This window comes from Podarcis tiliguerta, assembly GCF_965153285.1.
Source record: "Podarcis tiliguerta genome assembly, chromosome: 4".
Lineage (NCBI taxonomy): Eukaryota > Metazoa > Chordata > Lepidosauria > Squamata > Lacertidae > Podarcis > Podarcis tiliguerta.
The window spans coordinates 52,745,333-52,766,725 of record NC_139537.1 but is presented as its reverse complement, the minus strand read 5'-3'; the positions used below and the strand labels follow the sequence as shown (position 1 = coordinate 52,766,725).

The 21,393-nt window shown below is 42.4% G+C and overlaps 1 protein-coding gene across 5 annotated transcripts in view; it reads right to left on the bottom strand.

Moving 5' to 3' along the window:
* The window catches only part of SH3BGR (SH3 domain binding glutamate rich protein), a 28,955-nt gene extending 8,112 nt beyond the window's left edge, over positions 1-20,843 (bottom strand). For 2 of the 5 annotated variants that reach the window (XM_083438794.1, XM_083438795.1), the window contains exons 1-6: positions 20,493-20,701; positions 12,973-13,158; positions 8,209-8,289; positions 3,850-3,924; positions 3,055-3,147; positions 1,116-1,145 (exon numbers count right to left, since the gene is read on the bottom strand). In XM_083438794.1, the coding sequence (XP_083294920.1) occupies positions 1,116-1,145; positions 3,055-3,147; positions 3,850-3,924; positions 8,209-8,289; positions 12,973-13,158; positions 20,493-20,570 (543 nt within the window). In that variant the 5' untranslated portion in view covers positions 20,571-20,701. Of the gene's footprint in view, positions 1-1,115; positions 1,146-3,054; positions 3,148-3,849; positions 3,925-8,208; positions 8,290-12,972; positions 13,159-20,492 lie in introns of all 5 variants that reach the window. The other 3 variants (XR_014510675.1, XM_083438797.1, XM_083438796.1) reach the window with 3 other exon arrangements.
* Positions 20,844-21,393: the final 550 nt, after the last annotated feature.

Below are 21,393 nucleotides of genomic sequence, written 5' to 3'. Positions count from 1 at the left end.
CTGCATTTTTCCACCAAGAGAATTCCATCATCCCCACAGTGATATAAGAATAGGATGCACCAAAACATTGTTATTCAAGTTATGTGTCCAAACTCACAAGCAGTTTTTGTGGCCCAGTCTAAGGTTATGTCCCATGAAGAGTACATCCAATACCAACATATGACAATATTCCACGTAGGAAGGCTGGGCATGTATGCCCTCATCTCCCTCCCCAGTTTAAGCCCTTCCTTTTGTCACACCATTTCTCTGCTCTAAATTCCTTCCTCCGGAAGCAATTTTGGTTTGAAAAGAAGAGAAGATGAAGAAGTAGGTCACTGTTGCTTGCATTATAGCACAAAACTTGCAGGGTGCCCCTAACAATGTCGTTAGCAATCCTCTTGCACCAACCCTAGAATACCAATTTTATCTTAACAGCAGCATTAAGTCTGCAGTGGACTTGTACTAGGAGGAAAAAATGAATCCAGAAAGTAACATAAGGCAGAAGATGCATGCAGATGCATTGCCTAGGTATAAAACAATATTTGATTTTCACAAAAAAAATTATGGTTAAGATTTGTAACGAAAACCCCAGGAAATAACCTCAATTGGTTTTAATAGTAAACACATAGAACACACAAGGCGGGAGCTGGCTGAGAAGCTCCAAGCCAGAGGTCTGTTCCTTTAAGGAAAGTCTGGTGCAAGAGGGATAAAAGGTCTCCACTGAGCTTCAGGCCCAGCAGGTTGTCTGTTTGGAGCTATCAAAGGTCCTGCAACTTAGGGTCCCTTTACCTTTACCTGCTACCTGACTGATTGACAAAGTTACACCTATGTCTCTGATGTGCCCTGTGCAGGTGTGTGCAAGCAGGCATGAATGTCCACATAGTTACATAGGTGCACCAGGTGCTGCCTGGGTACATCAGTTCAAGCGCATGCCATTTTGCTCTGAGAAAATGGTTACAATGAATTCCTTGGTCCCAGAAGTTAAACAGGCCCAGACATAAATATTCTTTGCTAGATGCCAGTCATAACTTGGTTTTGTGATTCAGCTTGGGGGAAGAGGGTTGTCAAGCAATGCTTCACATTAGTCAGCAAGCAGACAAATCAAAGTGCAGACTACAAGAAGTTTTTGAGCGTACTTCTGTCACTGGCTGTTCTTCGCCTTCTTCCTGCAAATGAGAAAAACCATCCCTTAAAACAGACTAATAAAAAAGATCAGATTGCAACCAATGACAAAAAAAAAATACTATTGAGAAAGACTAGAATCTATTATACAGGAGGGTCTATACACGTTTGTTCAGAAGAAAGTCATACTACTGTGTTTATTCTCAGATAAATATGCATTGGGTTACACCCTAAAGAATGCTGCAAGGCATAATGTTCCTTTCCCCCCTTTATCTTAAGCACACAAAGAAGGGCTGAATCAAAAATTAACTGAAGATAACCTTCTGGCACTTTTTATTCAGCTGCTCCTGATCTGTTGGGGAATTCCAGTCCTCCCCTGGAAAATGCTTGGCAAATATTTGACCATTTCACTCTCCATGGATTTTGGATGCAACTATAAATGAAGCTAATATACTGTTCAGTGTTATTTTAACACTGTTACAAAGGAAGAAATTGGCTTTGTCCTTATTCCTTCCCATTCTCATTTCTCCACCCAACAATATAAACAAACAACAGAATTTTATTCAACATTGAGTGAGCCAAAAATCTCCCAGAAGACAATTCTTTGAGGGGGGGAAAATGTGTTGGAGAATTTCAGCCCCTCCCCCACTGGACATTTGGCAAAACTCCCTTACCTGCCCAATTTTGCCTCCCCAAAATAGCCCATTTTGGTTCAGCCCCAAAATATGTTAGAAGAGGAATGGCAGGGGAATGACAGCAAAGCAGAATTTTTTCACCTCTCTCAATGGCCCTCACAAAACAGTGAAGTGCCCAGCTCTTGCAGCAATCTTTTTCCACCAATGAGAAGAAGGTTTGGGCAGCATGAAAACACCACATAATAAATGCCTAATGTCTTAATGAAAACACTTATATTCAGTGGTGTCTGTATCAATAATCACCAACGGCTGTGAAAAGGATAGATGTTTAAGAAACCTTTAAGATCTGACCTGCCCAGTGAATAACTTTACATCCAGAAAATAGCACCTGTCTGGGACTTTGGGATTTTGTTGCTGGAAAAAGATGCAGAACATCTGTGACAGTCATTCAAAGAAGACAGGTGCAATTGAGAATACTGACACCCCCCCCTCCCCGAGATCCCTCCTTCTGCATACATGTGCATCATTTTGACTCTGCATTTATCCATTCCATGGCCCCTGCAGGGTCAAACCATCAAAAAGAGTTCTTTTACAAGTCTGTTAATATGCAGAATCATCCTTTTCACTCGCAGAAATTACATGTTTGCTGCATTTCTATTGCAGTGGAATTCAGAGTCATCTCCATGTTGTCTTATTTCTCTAATGAGGTAGCAGCTGCTGCTCATGGTTTTCATTCCTCTCCAAGCATGCGGGCAGATACACTGAAAGCGACACTTCGGAATCAGCTGCCGGTGCCTGACTATAAATGTTTCTGTGAGGGGAAGCCGATTGTTACTCAGCAGAAAAGCAGCTGTGGATGGTTAAGCAGCAGGAGAATGCTGGCGATGCCCTGCTGGGGAACCTGTCGCCCTCCAGCTGTTGGTCCTCACAGCCACCCGAATGAATGCAATCCTTATGCAAAATTTAGAAGTGGACAAGTGCAACCTGCGACAAAATGTTGTAGTGTGAAGAGTTTCCTCTTCAGGATTCCAACCACTCCATTCCATTACTCCCTCCCCACTAAGGTTTTCTATTCTGCCCTCACCCCCAGGAGTGAGTCAGTGGTCCCTGGCTACTGAGCATTGGGCTGTTCTCCCCCTAATGATTTTAGGAAAACTTTTGCAAATCTCGGAGCTCACCCCATAAGCTTGCCAATACCTCCCTCTCACATGTTGGTAGTGCTGCTTTGGCTGCCAAAGCAACGGATGGCACTCAGAGCCTGGATATCAGAGATGTGAACAAAAATGGCAAGCAGGGGGGGAAAAGAAAAGGAAATGACCTGTTCTTCTGTTGGCACTTCAGCAGAATCAGCTTCTGCATCCTCTTCTGCGTTTGCCTCATTCTCCTCAGTTCCCTCTGTCTTTTCAATCTCCTGGCAACGGAGCAAAAAAGAAGAAAACAAGTAACATCGCAGAAGAGAAAATCAATTTAAACCAAAGAAATCTAGGGTGGTATTCAACCAACATGTCCTGCCAGTGCAAGGATTTCTGGTCCTGCAGTTAGATTTCCCCCACTGCTCCCTTCATGTACAGCCTCCCCAAATCTGCTTCAGAAGTTTGGGAGAAGCCCCCGATTTAAGGGGTGTGCAGGGGCAGGAGGGGGAATATTCTGTTGCACATGCAGAAATCCTTGCTGATGGAAAATTCACATGCTGCTACTTCGGATTCCTTCTTCACCTCTGAAATGCATTTGGCAAATCTCATGTAATTGTGCTCACTGGATGATTGTTAACTTTCTCTTTTAAAAGTCAAGCTATTTTCCTGCGTTTTTTAAGCAGAAATGTTGCGGAAGTTCAAACCGTTTAGATCTCATAGGTCATGCTGTTCCTTCCATATTAGGGATGAGGATGCTGCAGCCATCCAGATGTTGTTGGACTCCAAGATGGCCAAGGGTCATGATGGGACACTGAGTTGGCAAAGGCTGATGCGGTGGCCAGCCAGGCAATCTGAGTCATGCTGGGGAACTGTTGGCACTCACACAGAGTTTCTGGGAGATGGCAACATGACTTCCAAAAAAGCACTTAAGTGATTGTTGTTATACAGAGATATTTTTTTTTAAAAAAAAATCATATTACCTCTTCAGTTTTCTGCTCTTCTCCTGAAACTTCACCATTTGGCACAGTCGGTATCTCCTCGGTAATCCTTCCCTCCTGTGATAAAGAATTCAAACAATATTCAGAAGTGGAGAGGGCAAGTACTGGTTTGAATGTTTCACTTAGGGCTTATGTATTGTTGCTTACTTTGAAGGTCAGTATCTGTCTAGGTTTGTCTGGGTCTCATGGCGTAGACATGTGAGTTGTTGATTGAGGAACTGAGACTGACATGGGAGAGGCTGCAGAGTGGTTTATTGGTTTATCGAGCTTGCATATTTGATTTTGGTGTGTTCACTAGGTAACAGTGTGTTTGAGTAGACCTGAGTGGAAAGTATTTTAGATGCCGATAGACGGTTAATGGTGTTGATGATTACATAGTGGGCTGAGAATATAACTACATTTGTTTCTTTTTCATCGTATAAGTGATTGGGAATGTTGTAGGGTGGGAAAAGTGAATTTCCCCCCTTTTCCTTAGCTGACAATTGCGTGTTTAAAAACTGAGGAAATAATATTTGGATTTTGTTTTGTAATTTTATTCTACTGCTTAGATTATATTTTGTTAATTATGTTTTAAATGTGTAATTTTCATTGTAATTCTGTAGTTGCTTGTCATGTGTAATATTTTATTTTGAAACTTAAAAGGATGCCCTGTACTGTTGTCAGTTATGGTGTTTTATACTGTGATATTTCACCCCTAGTATTTTCTGTACTGTATTTGATCTTTATTGATGAAGCTGTTTTAAACTGTTTAGAGAGTCTGCCCCACTCCAAATACATGGTATATAAATTGTCTAAATATAAGTAAATAAACAAACCATGTAATGTGCATTTATACACACTTGCATATTTAAATTCTGTTTCTTTCTGTTTCTTGAAAAGTCATATAAAAACATAATAGGATGCTTTCAATTCCATCAACACTGAAAAGCATCAAAGGTAGGCAGCAGTAGTTAAGAGCAAAGATCTATGCCTAAATTATTTTAATAAAGCATATTTATTGAATAGATTGCTTTCACTAAAGTGAAATGATTGCTCATTTCTTTCAGTTTCATATCAGAAGAACAGAGTATGATCATTAACCAGCAAGGTACTCTGTTTTCTAATTCATTCAGTATAATCAAATCAAAGGGTTGTATCCAAAGCTAGTCATACCCAGAGTAGACTCAGTGAAATTAATCATCATAACTAACTTAGCTACATTCATTTCATTAGGTTTACCCTGAGTAGAACTTGGTGTATGGATACAACCCAAAGCAAAGTATTTTTCAGTACTGTATCATTTTCTGAGCAGAAAAGTAGAAGCAAACAAAACAAGTAAGTTGTTAGTGTAGGCATGATCTTTAGGGTCCCCTCCCAGCCCACGATTTCATACCTCTCAAGTGGGATTCTGCAGAAAAAGCAGGCTTCTAAAGTGGTTCAATAATTTAATGACTTTGGCCAAGTCTGTTAACTATTGGTTGTAAACAAAACCATTTATCAGAAAGACACCATGAGCCTCTAGCAACAGCGGCACATGACAGGGAGCAACAACAGCACCATAGTGTCCACCAGCAGGGGGGCAAGGCAAGAGGAGCTCTAGGCTGGTGGCTTCACACACCTGCAGGCGACAAGAAACCCCCCTGACCTCATCAGCACCTCACCATAGCCCTGTCCTGGTAAGTGGCAGAGCCAGTCTGCTTCTCCCCTCATGTACCCCTGCTGGCCTCTGCTGACCTTTGCTCCAAGGAAGTCATACACTGAGATCTCTTGCTGCTTGGAGATTTGTGTGTGTGTGTAATAATATACAAAAATATGCTTCCATATGCTGTTATTTTCTAGCATAATGAATATATCTTTCTTAAAAATAAAAATAATCATCATAAAGCTGATTATAAGCAAGTACAGTGGTACCTCGGGTTAAGTACTTAATTCGTTCCGGACGTCCGTTCTTAACCTGAAACTGGTCTTAACCTGAAGCACCACTTTAGCTAATGGGGCCTCATGCTGCCGCCGCACAATTTCTGTTCTCATCCTGAAGCAAAATTCTTAACCCGAGGTATTATTTCTGGGTTAGCGGAGTCTATGACCTGAAACGTATATAACCCAAGGCACCACTGTAATAATAACAATCCGTAAGATACAGTGGTACCTTGGTTCTTGAACATAATCCGTTCCGGGAGTTCATTCGACTTCTGAAATGTTTGAAAACCAAGGCGTGGCTACCAATTGGCTCCAGGAGCTTCCTGCACTCAAGCAGAAGCTGCGTCGGACATTCAGCTTCCGAAAAATGTTAGAAAACTGGAACACTTCTGGGTTTGTGGTGTTTGGGAGCCAATTTGTTTGTCAGCTAAGCTGTTTGAGAACCAAGCTTCCACTGTACTTTAACGTTATAACATTCTGAGTGGCTGCCTCTTCTGTGGCTACTGCTCTTATCACTTTAAATAGGTCTCCAAAACTTTCATAGTATTTTTTTTTTTAACAACTTATCTCATTGTGTATTATGAAGTGGACAAATTGAAGGTGCATTGCTGTGCATTAATAGACCAAAATCAAGAATCTTGACAACAGAGATGTCACTCCATCCTTTCAGCACAGCCAGCTGCCCCACAAGGCCACTCTAGTTTCAAATTACATATTTGTATTAAAGGGGGGGTGGGAATCTTCCTCTAACTTAGTACACCAGCTTGGTGACATGTCAGATTACTTCTCAGGCAGTCACCAGGAGCTCTTACAACTTCTTTTTCTAGTCTCCTTTCCCTCTGTACATCCTACAACATGTTTTGTCGTTCTCCCTTTAAAGTATGCCATGCTTTGAGAAACTATGGGGAGTCACAATTTGGCTTTGGAAAGATTTGTTTACATAGTAATTTTTTCAAGGTCTTTGCTCCATTCATGCACATCATAAGGTAGCTTACATACAGGTTTCAATTCCACAAAGGGCATTGATCGGGGAAAAGATTTGGAGTCCTTGTACATCTCCTTAAAACGTATAAGCATTTTTGTGGGAATTTCTCCCAAATATACACATTTCTGTGCCGTTTTCAGTGTGATTTCCCCTAAAAAAGTGCATTGGTGTATGTTATTTTCATTAATATATGCATTTTATGGCTACTTTACCCCAGGTTATATTTTTGTAAACATGACTTGGAGAATGGCATTGTAAAATTCAGGAAAATGTGAATGTTGAAGGCTAGCTGTGTTGCAGTTCTCATATTGTTTCAAAAGGTGTGAATTAGGTAGGTTTCCTTTAGATGTGAAATGAATTCAAATTATCCCCCGTCCCGACCTTCGACATCTTACTTTCAACATTCTGCTGCCTGGCTTCTGCTTGAGCTGGAAGTAGCCCATGTGCTAGAGATCCTGAGATGCAAGTATTTTGTTGCTGTAGCTCAGTGACAGAGTTCATGCTTTGTATGCAGGTGGCCCTATGTTCAACACCCCACATATGCACACTGCACTGGGGAAAAGCTCCTGTCTGAAATCCTAGAGAGGCACTGCCAATCGGAATGAGCAGCAGTGTGTTCAGAAAAGCACTGGAGTTCCTCATGCAGAAGCAGTTTTAACGTTGACTAACGTTGTAGAGTAATGCTGCCTTTGGGACAGAACAGATCACATGCCCAGTGCTGAGAGTCTAAGAAATGGAGAGTCACGGGCTGTGCATGCCTATGTGAACCAAGGATTGGGTTGTTTTGCACAATGGACTTTCTTTTGCAGAAAGATACAGGGGCTCCACAGAACTTGCACCGTGAACTGTGATGATATGAAGATCTGGTTAATCAGGTTTAAGTGACAGAGATCCTAACAATTTGGGTGATAATAGAAAATCATGCCACATGGAGACAACCTAGTAGTGAGAATCTCACTTAAAAGCAAAGTCAAGGATTAGATGGACCAGGTCATATAGCTTCTCTGAAATGGAAATTCCTGGTATTTCTGTGTTATTGTTCTGTGTGGAGTAAAAACCCAGAGCCTCTAATGAAGTTTCCTATTAAAGCCATTATTGCTTTAAAAGTTCTAAGCACACTTATTCAGAACCTGCTCTGCTAAAATGAAAGGGGCATTCATTCAACTATAATTGTTTGCTGCCATATTCAGTTGGGTGCAATCCATATCCCACTGAACGCAGTGTTAAAAAGCAGGATGTACTCATTATAAATTAGTGCAAATGGGTGGCTTTTGACAAATTCATAGCAAATTTTTATTGCAAGATCTGCATCAATTAGTCCTTAAAAGCTTTTTAGTCTCGTGCAAAGACAATTTTTAAAAACTGCATAGAAATCTACATTGTTTTACATGCTGCATCAGTGTCTAATTCATCACTAAATTAAGATGAATAAGTCTTGGCAAAGGTTATAAACGTACCGATGAGCCTGGTGGAGGTGCAAGACCTAGGAATGAATAAATAATATTTTCTTCTTTTGCACAGAAAAATGAGTCAAAATCCTAAAAAGGAAATAGAAACACACAAACATAAAAAATAGATAAGAAACATGTTCATAAGTACTAGATTCTGCAAACCTATTTAAAACACTGAAAATAGGAAGCAAAATTAGTGCTATACATAAGGCCAGTCCTTCTGTAAATGCTAAGTATTGCTGTTTTGACAGTCAGCTAGGCATTAGAGAAAGATACTCTGCTAATGCTCAAAAAGGTTATTTCTATGAATGAGTTATGGAATTCAAATCAGGCCACAGTTCAAATTAAACCATTTTGTTGGCATGGGTAAAAACAATGAAAGACACAGGCTTTAACGACTGCTGTTTCCCCCCCTTCCAAAGTGTGATTATCCAAGCAGACTCACCTGGCTGGAAGTGAACCTTTTTGAAATTAATGGGTATTACTTTTGAGCGGACATGCAAGCAATGTACATGCATGTGTGAACCATGATAACAAGCTAGAACTGTTTGTCAAAATGAAATATCACAAACACTGCTCCACCCCATTTCCTCTCCTCTAACGCTTCTCCCCCCACCCCTTAAGTCCTGGGTACGGTATTTCCCCAGGCAACTTGGTTACTTGGAAAGTTGGGTGCTCCCTGATCCGCTGCAACATGCCTTGTTAACAGCGTGATGCAACTCGGTAACGTGAAAGACCTTCGCAAATCACCCCGATTTGCCTTGTTATTTCGGATATGCATAGAGGCAGTGCACACTCCTGTCAAATGCCACTTGCTGGGAAATGACGATGGAAAAGGGCTACTGTCCTCCTAGGTGGCTTGGTGGCTTCAGAAGATGCATCAGGTTGGTCACTGTGGGAAATGCGATGCTGAACTAAAAAGGCCTTTAGTCTGACTCAGCAAGGCTCTTCCTATGAGGAAAGGGATCTGTTTAATTCTAAAGCTCACATTGCACATTGTGAACTTTTGTCCAGGAGAATGCTTTCATATTTTCCTAGCCATGTACTTAAAAGCAAAACAAAATTGTTCTTCAAACATCCTTACGTGTTCAGTTTTGGTATTAGCCAAGCAGCTGTAGTAGGAGAAGGACTGTGAGTAACATCATAGGAGAGATGTTTCCCGCTACCCCACCTCCTGCTTTTGGATGCCTTATAAGAAGCTGCTTCAGGAGAGAGACTGTGAGTAACGTTATGGGATAAGCTGCTGTCTGCATGATGATGGCATCGGGCAACGATCCTTTGAGGAAGCCAAGGTCCAGACATTTGAGCAGACTCACTTGTTGTGGGCATAGCAGCAATGGTTAGAACATCTAGAACCAAGGTGAAATTTTCCCCATTCCTGGTTACATTTATGCATTCAGAATACTGATAGGTTGTTGTTTTTAACTTGCTGTGGCATTTGTTGCATGTTGCTGCTTTACTGTTTATTACAAATTTATTCTTGCAGTTGTTGGTATTGTTTACATATTGTTGTTCCCGTTCTTGTAAGCCGCTTTGAGCGAAATTTCTGTTTGTTTTTGGAAAGGTGGCATGCAAATGAAGTGATTAAGATGACTTGCCATGTAACCACCTGTTTTAAGCTTAAAGATTAAGAAAGAAGAGGACCATTCTATTCATCCAGAGCAGCAGGACAGAGATACTGCTTGTCTTTAGGTAGGTAGATAGATAGATAGATACAGGCCATTTTATTTTTTATTTTTAAAAACTGTTTAGAGGCTGAACCCTCCCTCTGCTGGTCTCTTCAAGAATTGAAGCAATCGTTTAGCAATAGGGTACATGTGGCCCTCCAGATGTTGTTGGACTACATCTCTCATCAGCTCCAGCCAAGTCAGAGACGATGGGAACTGTAGTCCATCAACATACGGAGAGCTGCATTTTGCTCACCCTTATAAGGTAAAGGTAAAGGTACCCCTGCCCGTACGGGCCAGTCTTGACAGACTCTAGGGTTGTGCGCCCATCTCACTCAAAGAGGCCAAGGGCCAGCGCTGTCCGAAGACACTTCCGGGTCACGTGGCCAGTGTGACATCGCTGCTCTGGCGAGCCAGAGCCGCACACGGAAACGCCGTTTACCTTCCCGCTAGTAAGCGGTCCCTATTTATCTACTTGCACCCGGGAGTGCTTTCGAACTGCTAGGTTGGCAGGCGCTGGAACCGAACAGCGGGAGCGCACCCCGCCGCGGGGATTCGAACCGCTGACCTTTCGATCGGCAAGCCCTAGGCACTGAGGCTTTAACCCACAGTGCCACCCGCGTCCTGCTCACCCTTATATTACTCTTTAAAAAAGAAAAAAACAACTTATGTTGCAAATAGCAAAAAAGCTCCCCTCTCCACTCACAATAGTTCCTTGCTAGTTTGTAATCTGTTTTTGTCCATTTTGGCCCTCTTCTGTAGCACACATCTCCACCACTTCTTTTTAAGAGCAGCCAGCCTGAAAGAAGCCATTGCCCACCATAAGGAGATCCTCTCTGTGCCTTTTGGCTACCTTCTCCCCATCGTAAGGGGACGGGGTGCTATTATGTTGGTGCTGCATTGGGGCTAGTGCAAATATTGTACTAAGAATATAAAGTGGTCTTTCTAATCATCTGGAAAGGCCCTTAGACGTGTACTTTGGTATGTCAACTGCTTGGTGCCTAAAATAGCCTTGTGCAGAGTCAGAGATATTGTATATTACTAATTTAGAGTCTATGCAGACGTTCGATAGCAGCTGCTCTTCAGCAACATATATTCTACTATGTAGTTCTCTATGGAACTCTAATTCCACAAGTGTGCGGAAAAGGGAATCTTTCAAAGTGGTTATTTTTTCATTGGCTCACATTAATTTTTTTAATATGTTCATTCCTTGATGGTTGCTTTTTTTAAGGCCAAATTTCTGAGACGATGCCTGTGTGGAAGCACCCTTAAGCAGGTGGCTAAACAACACATCTTGTGGAAGTGAATTCCATGAATTTTCTCCAGGGCAAGGCAGGGTGAGATGGCCATTACAGGTGGCCAATGCAGAGGGGTAGGGAGAGGTCAAAGATTTGAGAATCGCTCAGTTTGCCTTGCACCTCCTAACTGAGCCTGCTTACCTCAGAAGCAGTAGATCAAAGGTGGGGAACCTTTGGCCCTCCAGATGTTGCTAAACTACAACTCCCATCAACCCCACTGAGCATAGCCAATGGAGACACATGCTGTACATGTTGAAGTAGGATTGTGTGGTTGGTTTCTGTGCATGGAATAGGGACCAGGTTTTATACGGATTTTTGCCTCGGGTTGAAAAATGTCTTTGGCCAGCTCTGATATCTTTATAGCTCTGTGTGTGAAAGAGCTAAACAGTAAAATTGTACTTTCAGATTCAGGACCTGGACTATTCCTGAAAGGATCAGTTGCACCCCACTCCCTTTGACATTTATCATAGCTCTGACCCTAATTCTAAGAACTCAATCATACATCAGAACATCTCTTCCATTTATGATTACATTTTTCGTACTTGGCTTCTAAATCAGCTGTTTGTATCCCATCCATTTGAATACTTGTTTTTGCTACAGGATGTGCATAAAGAAGAGGTTAGTCGAGAAAGCTGTTGCTGTTTTAAAATGTTCTCCTACCTAACGTGAAGCTCCCTCAGGGGCAAGCCACACAAAGAGCTACTATGGAGGCAGCTTTAAACTGTCATTCCTGGTTGCTACAACCATGGTGCAAGACATTTCTGAAGGAGTGGATGCATAAAATAATCAGATCCATGTGCTGAACTACTGCACATATTTATTTATTTCCACTGAAAGTTTGTGGGATACAAATTGGAGTAATGCAAGACAAGGGGGGGGGGGGAGAGCATCAGCATTGTTTTTCCTATAGCCTGGAAGTATTTGATGGAAGGTAAAAATGCTTATGGAATCCACCAGCTGTACTGTTTTGGGCTATGCTCTTACTTAAAAAATGAATTTATTTCTGGAAACCATAACATTTGGTTGGTTTATTTTAGGCTGGAACACAGGTACTGCTTCCAAACCCTTATGCATGAATTTGCTATTAAGATCGGATGGCACATTCCCTACTGCAATCCATCCTACCTTCAGTATGAATTCATCCCTCTACTCCCCTGGAATTAGATGAAAAGGAGTGTGTTTAGCATATCAATGTCACCCTTCCTGACCCCCCACAAACCTCTCCCAGCACAGGGATCATAATGATGGTAAAAGGACCGAGAACATTATGTGTGCTCCCATTCTGTGTGAGCATAGAAGGTTCGTTCTCTTAGTGTTTAATAGCCAGAAAATGCACAAATCAGTTCTTTCCAGTGTTTCTCCCAGAACAGTTCCTTTGCACAGCAATCATAAGTGGGGTGAATGGCGGGGGTGAGGGAACAACTATTTTTAACACACACACACACACCCTTTGGAAGCAATGTGGGGGCAGAGGAGATCTGCCCCTCTCAGGGGAATGGGACATCTTTGGATCCAATCCTTAACCAGCTCCAACCCAATCTGATCCCACCCTATTTCAGGACCCTGCTTACAGCCAGGGGTACTTTTCTGTCCTCCAAGCTCTTCCGGGACACAGCAAGGACCTCTGTGCTGCCTATGCTATAACTTAAACCCGAACCCAGAACCATCTTGTGCAAGCAGTTCACAAAAGCGGGCAATAACATTAACGCAAACAGAGGACCAAGAAAATGTTTTGCAAACTTCATGAAGCAAATCTGTACATTTTCTTAAAATGCCAAAACTTATTACACCTTTACACTTCTTACCCCACAATACTGTTCCTCATTGAATATTTGTGGAGGGAGGGGGATTCCGTTTTGTGGCTTCTTTTCACCCGGAACATTCTCTCTCATCCATTTCCGGTTGTCTTCATCACAGGCTATGTCCAATTCCTTAAAGTCAATCTTGTTGGCCTCTAAAAAGCCCACCACCTCTTGCTGTTTCTTCTTAATCTGGTTAGAAAAGAGAGAGAAAATTAATTTGATATTTCATAACTAAACTTAGTGGATATATCCAATATATTAACCCAGTGCTTTTTTTCTAAAAATAAATAAATAAAAAATTAGGGGTACAGTGGTACCTCAGGTTACATGCGCTTCAGGTTACATACGCTTCAGGTTACAGACTCCACTAACCCAGAAATAGTGCTTCAGGTTAAGAACTTTCCTTCAGGATGAGAACAGAAATCGTGCTCAAGCGGCGCAGCAGCAGCGGGAGGCCCCATTAGCTAAAGTGGTGTTTCAGGTTAAGAACAGTTTCAGGTTAAATATGGACCTCCGGAACGAATTAAGTACTTAACCCGAGGTACCACTGTACTTCCATTTTGACTCAAGAAAATCACTGGGAAAGGAAATGAAGCCGCCATCGAAGGTGGTAACAATGAAACTGACCAATCACTATGCTAGATTCCAACTCCTACTTCACACATTAAACGCTCGCTTCCGTCTGAGACTCAGGAAACACCGTGAAAGGAAATGAGGCCACCATCGGGGGTAGCAACAGAACTGACGATTCACTGTGCTAGAGAAGAAACTATTTAAAATAAAATAGTTTCTTCTCCCGTTAGATTCACAAAATGTTTAGGGGTAGGCATACCCCTGCCTACCCCCAGAAAAAAGCACTGTATTAACCTGTATTACAGGGTCACCAACTTTGGATAGCCAATGGGCACATTGGAAATTTTGAGGAAGTACTGTGACGGCAGTCACAAAATGGCTGGTGTTGGAGTGTAGAATTAACATAAAATGGCATCCACATATAAAAGACCAGAAAAAATAACTACAAAATGGTGCAAACATGACCTTGCATCAGTTCCCCTATCAATGCCAGGTGGAAAGGCACACACACACCAGCCACCATCATGCTCACTCACAGATAAGCTCTTTGTACCTCTCTGCTGTTCAGAATGGAAGTTATGGTTTATCTCTGAACTTTTTAAATAAGCAATGCTAAAGTTATGTTTTGATTTTTACCCATTTATTTTCTCTGTATTTTTTGTTTGTTTGTTTGTTTTAGCTACTGTAAATACCAAATTTGCTTTCAAAAATCCCTATAGTTTAAGCGTGTTCACCTGAAGCGTGTTCCCATTCTTCTGCACTGTGGGCAGAATCCACCAGCTTCCCAGTGCTAAAGGCAAAGCAAGATGCTCCCTGTGCATATTTCTTAGCCTGTACTTGTGCTGTTGAGGTCACATCAGGCATAAGGAAGAATCCTGTATAAATGTACTGTTAAAAAGCAGGTGCATCCGTGCAGCCAGTCTCCTAATTACAGCAATATGAACATGTCTTGAAAAAGGGTTGTAATGATGGCAGATTCCTCAGCCAAATTCAGGCCAGGCAGCCACTGCGCAAATTCTGCTAATAACCCTAGACGCCAACTAAGTACATGCAATTTATTCTGAAACAGCACCGATCTCCTTGCCAACTTTATAGCAACTTAATTCCATGCTCAAATGTCATTTTGAATGAGGTCACAAAGATAATTTTTGCTTGTGACTCCATCATGCAATTTAAAATCCAATCTCCCCTCAGCAACACGTGTGAATGACAAAACTGATGAGGTCATGTAAGTAGCGTAACAGATTACATGGCTGCATCCAAACATTTAATTCCCTCCCCACCCCCGGTCTTTCAGGGAATCTTGTCCATCACTACAAACCTCTGGTAAACTTCAAAGAAGCCCCAGCATCCTTCAGAATACAGTTTGAAAGCCACTGTTCTTTCAGAAGGAATACCACCTCCCCCTCAAGAGCAGGGTCACCTAAATGTATGGAAGGTGGTCCGGATATGCAGCTGATCCTAAAGTTCCAGGTGAATGAGGAGCCATGAGGGGAGAAAAAAGACCACTGATACACACAGAGACTATTGGTACACTCACAAAAAGAGAACACAGATTTGCCTAAAATTTATTTATGTATAAATGATAATTCAGAAATAATTACTAATCTAAATAGAAACACAATAAATGTCACCATAGCGGGCAAAGCTGTGACCAGGTAATTTGTGTATATGCCCCGTCTGTCTGGTCAGGTGCTAATTGTTAATCTTCAGAATCTCTGCTCTCCCTTCTTTATGTTTAAACTAGGTATGGACTGGACAGCCCTTCAAATAGAGGACGCCATACAACGCCCAACCACATAGATCACAAGTTGCCAACATGGCACCCATAGATAACGGTGTGCTTGCCAAAAACCACAATGCACAACAGATTATTTGCTCTTCCTGCTCATTTCCTGTTTACACTGGATCAACCTCTCCCTTGAATACGTCCCCCTAAACATGCCCATGTTTCACTGGATGCCAGGACAGGAAGTACATGACTGATATAGGTGCTCCCCCCCCCCCCCACTGATGAGGCAGCTGGTGAGGAGCGCATGCCCACACTATTCTGTGCTCCTATCTCCATTTCTTCTCCTTCATATGTGGCATCCATTATGCCATGCAGTGATGTCACAGCAGGCATTTTTTGTTACACGTCACCCAAACATTTTGTGTTACGTGCCACACCTATCACCACAGCCATTTCATGTTATGCAACAACCCCCACAGCATACATCTTGTGAGTGGTGCCCACAGCACTTCCTCAAAATGTGCCCCCTGGTCCTGGAGGACTGGCAACCCCTGGCATAGATTAAACTACAGAAATCAAACCATATTGTGCTCCAAGGCAGAAAGGAGGTTCTTTGCAGAAAGATGCTTGCAGAGCACATGGTGTCTGTGCTCCCCTCTTAAGAGTTGTGAAACCACACTGTTCTTTTTTTAAAAAAATAAAGATTTATTATGTGCTGAGAGTGACAGTGTTTAGGGACATGATGGGGGGGGGAGGGTTTCTTTTGAAAGAATTTGTTGCTTCAAACTTTAAAATACTTTTAAAAGGTTATTTGTAGTTACTTGTTATTGTTTTATATTGTGCCATCGATTTGTATGGCAATTTCCAGAGTAACATAAAAGCAAGCAGCTCCTGTGTCAAGGAGCTTAGAGTCTGAGTTTCAAACAGTGGAGGATCACAAAGGAGGAAGAGAGAATGCAAGGAATGTTAACAAGCAACACAAAAAGAGGTAGATGTGACTGAATGCAGATTTAGACTTCATTTTGATGGAGAGTGAGGGCTAAGGGTTACGCTAAACACTTTATCGAATCATAGAGCTGGAAGGAACCCAATGGTCATCTAGTCCAACCCCCTGCAATGTAGGAATGAAGTTATGGTGAAGTTGTGGTTTTATTCGCCCCTTCATGTGCTCGATTGTTATTTTCCAGCATCTCAGGACATGACATTCTGTACGGCACAGCAACAGAAATTATGAAAAACTAACCAACTCTACTAACTTCATTCCTGGAGACACTCCAGTGTGATACTAATTATTCCCTTACAGCGGCAGAAGCAAATAAAAAGGGTCTTTTGTTATACTATCCACAAATTGGCATAAATCGTTGTGGCCGTTCTTTTCATGTTCCAGTGTATTTCTGAAAGTAAGGAAGTTCCATCATTCTCCTTGTGTTTTCAGCAGAAATTAGCCGGCAGGAATTTTATATCACAAACTTTCTCATTCGAGGAAGTTCTGAATGGCTAGATTCTACTAGTCACTAGAATAATTTTAAAAGTCATTAAAATAGCTGCTTTCAAAAAGCTAAAAGGTGAACCTCAGTTCTGGTATCTGAAGAAGAAATTTGACTTGGAATAGAAGCAGGTGCTCTGCAAGAAATGCAGTCCATCCACACATGTATATTTTAACTCTATCCCTTCCTTGTTTAGACTTCTAACTATTTTCTTACATTCTAAGCCATTGTTCATAATTCTCAGTTTGTATTTTTAACTCAACATTGTGCCTCACAAAACAGGGGTAGGAGGGTTTCATCCAAAGATTGAAACTTGAAGTTGCCTTTTATCACTGTAAAATATACTATTAGTAGGCTGACAAGCTTCTTTTTCAAGGAATTATAAAGTTGTATAAGAATGATTCTTAAGTGATCTTGCTGAGAAGTAAGGAACATTGAATTTATACTTCATCCTTGGCCCATAGGAAAATAAAAAGACACACACCCATTTCCCGAACAGTGAACTGCATGAAATCAAGATTGTCAACAACATAATTCACCATCTATTTGAGTGGAAAGACTTGGATTTCTCAGTTCGCCCTTTAAGCACAAATAAATTGTCTTAAATCCCAAAAAGCTAACTATAAAGTGGACTCAAGTAAAATGAAGAAGAAGAAAAAGCCATATGGTGCTTCTATCACAACTCAGTATTCAATATCTAGAGTAACTCTCAGGTGACAGTTAAACTTTGGAGCAGAATGTTATGCACTGGTTATGCAAAACACCATAGATAACAAGGCAACTTGTGTATAGCAAGTGGGACAGAATGCTCCTAGTCTGCCATACTTGCCATAGATGCACATAATCCATGTATATTAGTATAGTACTGGAACAAGATTTGGGAACAAGATTTACAGCTCCATGCAGTAAATAAAATATCCTCAACATACTTGTTTAAAAGTAAATCATACTGATTGCAATGGAACTTCCTATAAAGTAAATGTGCATACAATAGGGATGATGATTTCAATTTCCTTTTGTGGATTCTGCTACAAATATATTAGATAGGTATACAAATTGTTGATGCAAAATGTTTGGGCTAGTAGTTGTTCAGTGCATAGTTAGCATTGCTTGCATGTATGTGTGTTTAAGCTGCTTTTGAGGTTGTGGTCATATTGTTTAAAATGTTATCTGTACTGTAAAAAAAACAACAGAGAGATGTGAAATGCAGGTGGTAGTGGGAGTCACATGAATTTGTATAAAGTGAAGTACCTTTAAAATGCAAACCACTCTGAGCCTTTGGGAGAAGTTATAGTATACATGAAGGGACGCGGGTGGCACTGTGGTTTAAACCACAGAGCCTAGGGCAGGGGTCAGCAAACTTTTTCAGCAGGGGGCCGGTCCACTGTTCCTTAGACCTTGTGGGGGGCCGGACTATATTTTGAAAAAAAGAAAAGAATGAATTCCTATGCCCCACAAATAACCCAGAGATGTATTTTAAATAAAAGCACACATTCTACTCATGTAAAAACATGCTGATTCCTGGACTGTCCACAGGCTGGATTCAGAAGGTAACTGGACCGGATCCGGCCCCCAGGCTTTAGTTTGCCTTCCCATGGCCTAGGGCTTGCCAATTGGAAGGTCGGCAGTTCAAATCCCCACGACAGGGGTGAGCTCCTGCCCACCTAGCAGGAGCACCTCAAGTGCAAGTAGATAAATAGGTACCGCTCCGGCGGGAAGGTAAACGGCGTTTCCGTGCGCTGCTCTGGTTCACCAGAAGCGGCTTAGTCATGATGGCCACATGACCCGAAAGCCGTCTGCAGACATACGCCGGCTCCCTCAGCCTCTGGAGAGAGCAACCCCAGAGTCGTCTGTGACTGGACCTAACGATCAGGCGTACCTTTACCTATACTTTATAAAAAGGTAAAGGGACCCCTGACCATTAGGTCCAGTCGCGGACGACTCTGGGGTTGCGGCACTCATGTCGCTGAAAATAATGGAAGGATGGTTTATAACAGGACCCAGATGCCTATGATAAATAAACAGGTGTGTAACAGGAGGCATTTAGGGTGCAATCCTAAAACTGTATCAGTTACCTGGCAGGAATCCCCACTGAAGTCAGTAGAACTTACCCCTGAGTAGACATGGTTAGGATGGTGGTGTTAGAAGAATACCATTCCTATTTAAAACAAAAGTGCTAGGGAATCCAGTGAATTAAAAATGCCTTCTTTTACTCTTATACACACCCCAATTCACACTAGTAAGAATATGCTAAGCCAGTAAGAGGAGTCTGAGGTTCTTTGTCTCCATATCCAATCCTTTTCTGACTGTACTCATAACATGGATCATATATACTACCGGAGGTATTAAGTTCTGCCACATGACAACCCACTACAGTGGAACAACTAGGGTTGCAACCTGCTTAAAGAAATTTAATTGATGAATCCTATTTGTTTTAGTTGACCAATCTAGCAATTTCAGGTTGTTGTTTTTTTAAAAAAGTACATTTCTAAACCAAGAAGCTTTACCCCACAATCCTGTGCATATTCACTCTGAGGAAAGTCCCACTGAATTCAATGAGTCTTAGTAAATATAGGACTGCAGCCTCATGCTTGGGATTACACTATAAGCACTGCATCCTAATTACAGGTGTGGGACAATGTTATATTTGCAGGTGGTGAGCAAATGGCATCATCCATTATACACAATCAAATGCAAATACGATTCTCTTTGAAGTATATTGGGCCAAATGGAAGCTCTGCTACCCAGGTGCTAAAGAGAGCAGCCTGCAGTTGCGGAGAAGACAAGCTTTTCCATTTAGTCCTTTTCAGTCCTTCTGCTCTGGAAACTTCTTGAGGTTGTGTTAGTGCAAGCCAGTTAGCAATGCAGCCTCGGAGCTATGTGCAAGCAGCAGTCAGTTTGTTTAGAAGTGTCACTGTGACTGATTGCTCAGCCAGGGCTGCAATTTGAGCTCATGTGGGAACTGGATATAAAAGGAAACAGTTCATGCCCAGGTCCCACCTTCCAAACTTCTCAGTGCATGCCGTTTGCTAGCTTCAGCCAGCATAGCTGTTCTGATCACTTAACAGTAGGCATGCTCAAAACTCACGGTAAGAAAGATTTAAAATGTTAAGATGGCAATGCTAAGATAGCATGTGCTTAATTTTTGTGCACATGAGCAGTACCCCTTGTATAGCAATATTTCTCAAAAGAAAAAGTCTACACACCACAACCAAGTCTGATGATCATTATTGTTCCAATAGCAAAAGCAGAATGCTTTAAAAAAAAAGAAAAAAGAAAAGAAAGATCTGCAAAACTTGCTAAAAGGAATATGTTGTGCGAAGGTTGTTTTTTTCACTGATGTGCAGGCATGCACAAAGATGTGGCATTATTCCACAGGGCAATCCTACTCAGATGAATGTCCCTGTGAGTTCAAGTAGGCTTACTCCTGAGGAAGTAGAGTATTTCAGCCTCCGTGTTTCTCTGCACCTTGAATCAGTCGGAAAGATTGCGGTGCGCCTCCGTTTAAATAATAACGGAGACGTGTCGGTCAGTTTTGGTGGACTCAAACCCGCTTCCTGAGATGCATTAATAAGCTGTTAACTTTAACTGCAGCTGCAGACCAATCCCATGGCCCTCCTGGATTTGCAAAAAAAACAGAAGACACCCAAGACGGGCCATTCGGTACGTATGTGCACCACGCCCCTTTCCTCGTCAACAAAGTGCTTCCCAAAGCTTCTGGAAGCTCTTACCCGTGGGAACGTACATCGCCTGGCTATACCTACCATGGTAGACCCCGAGGACGTCGCTACGAACACTTTGATCACCATTCCGACGACACCCAGAGGGAACCCGCAGCAAGGGGAAACAGCAGCAGCGCGCCTTCCGTGTCAGCTCAGGCGCGAGAAGTGCAGCGCGCGGCCCTCTTTGCCCGGAGCAGAGCGAGAATCCCCGAAGAATCCCCGCGACTCCTGGGCTCCGCTGGTTCCCTGCCGTTCCCACCCCACCCCCCACCCCGCTCCGCATCAGCTCATTGGCTCCAAGGCATTTGGGGAGCAGACGGGCCAGGGCACGATTGGCTGGTAAAAGTATCCATTGCAGGAGGACTGGCACCTGCCCCCCGCGCTCGTCGCTTTAGATTGACCGGGGGACAGCCCTTAAAAGGCCAGGGACGGCGGTGCACCAATCCAGGCAGGGGAGGGCAAGGCGGCGAGGGAGGGCCGGGAGAGAGGAGAGAGACAGCTATGTGGGGCAGCTTTTTTCTCAATCGGCTTCTTCTGCGTCCAAGGGCCTGCGTATACCCTCTTGTCAAAGCAAGGCACGTCAGGTTCTGTACAGGCAACCGGGCAAAACTTTCGGGTTTGTGTTTTTCCCTTTTCCCCAAAGGAGGGAAGTAGAAACTATGAAAGCTGCCGCGGAAACAAGAGTTCAGGTCCCAAGCTTGCTCATTTTTAAGGCGGGTTGCAAACCCGGATCCAAAAGTGAGAACAACACTAAAAGGAATGAGGTAGAAGGGCCATTGAAATGCGCTGACTTCTCCTCCATGGTCATTGGTCCAGTGATCGGTTTATTACATGCAGTGGATTTTAGGACTGCTCCCATAAATGGACAGGCCAAAAAAAAAAAAAAAAAAGAATTGGCATGCATTGAGAT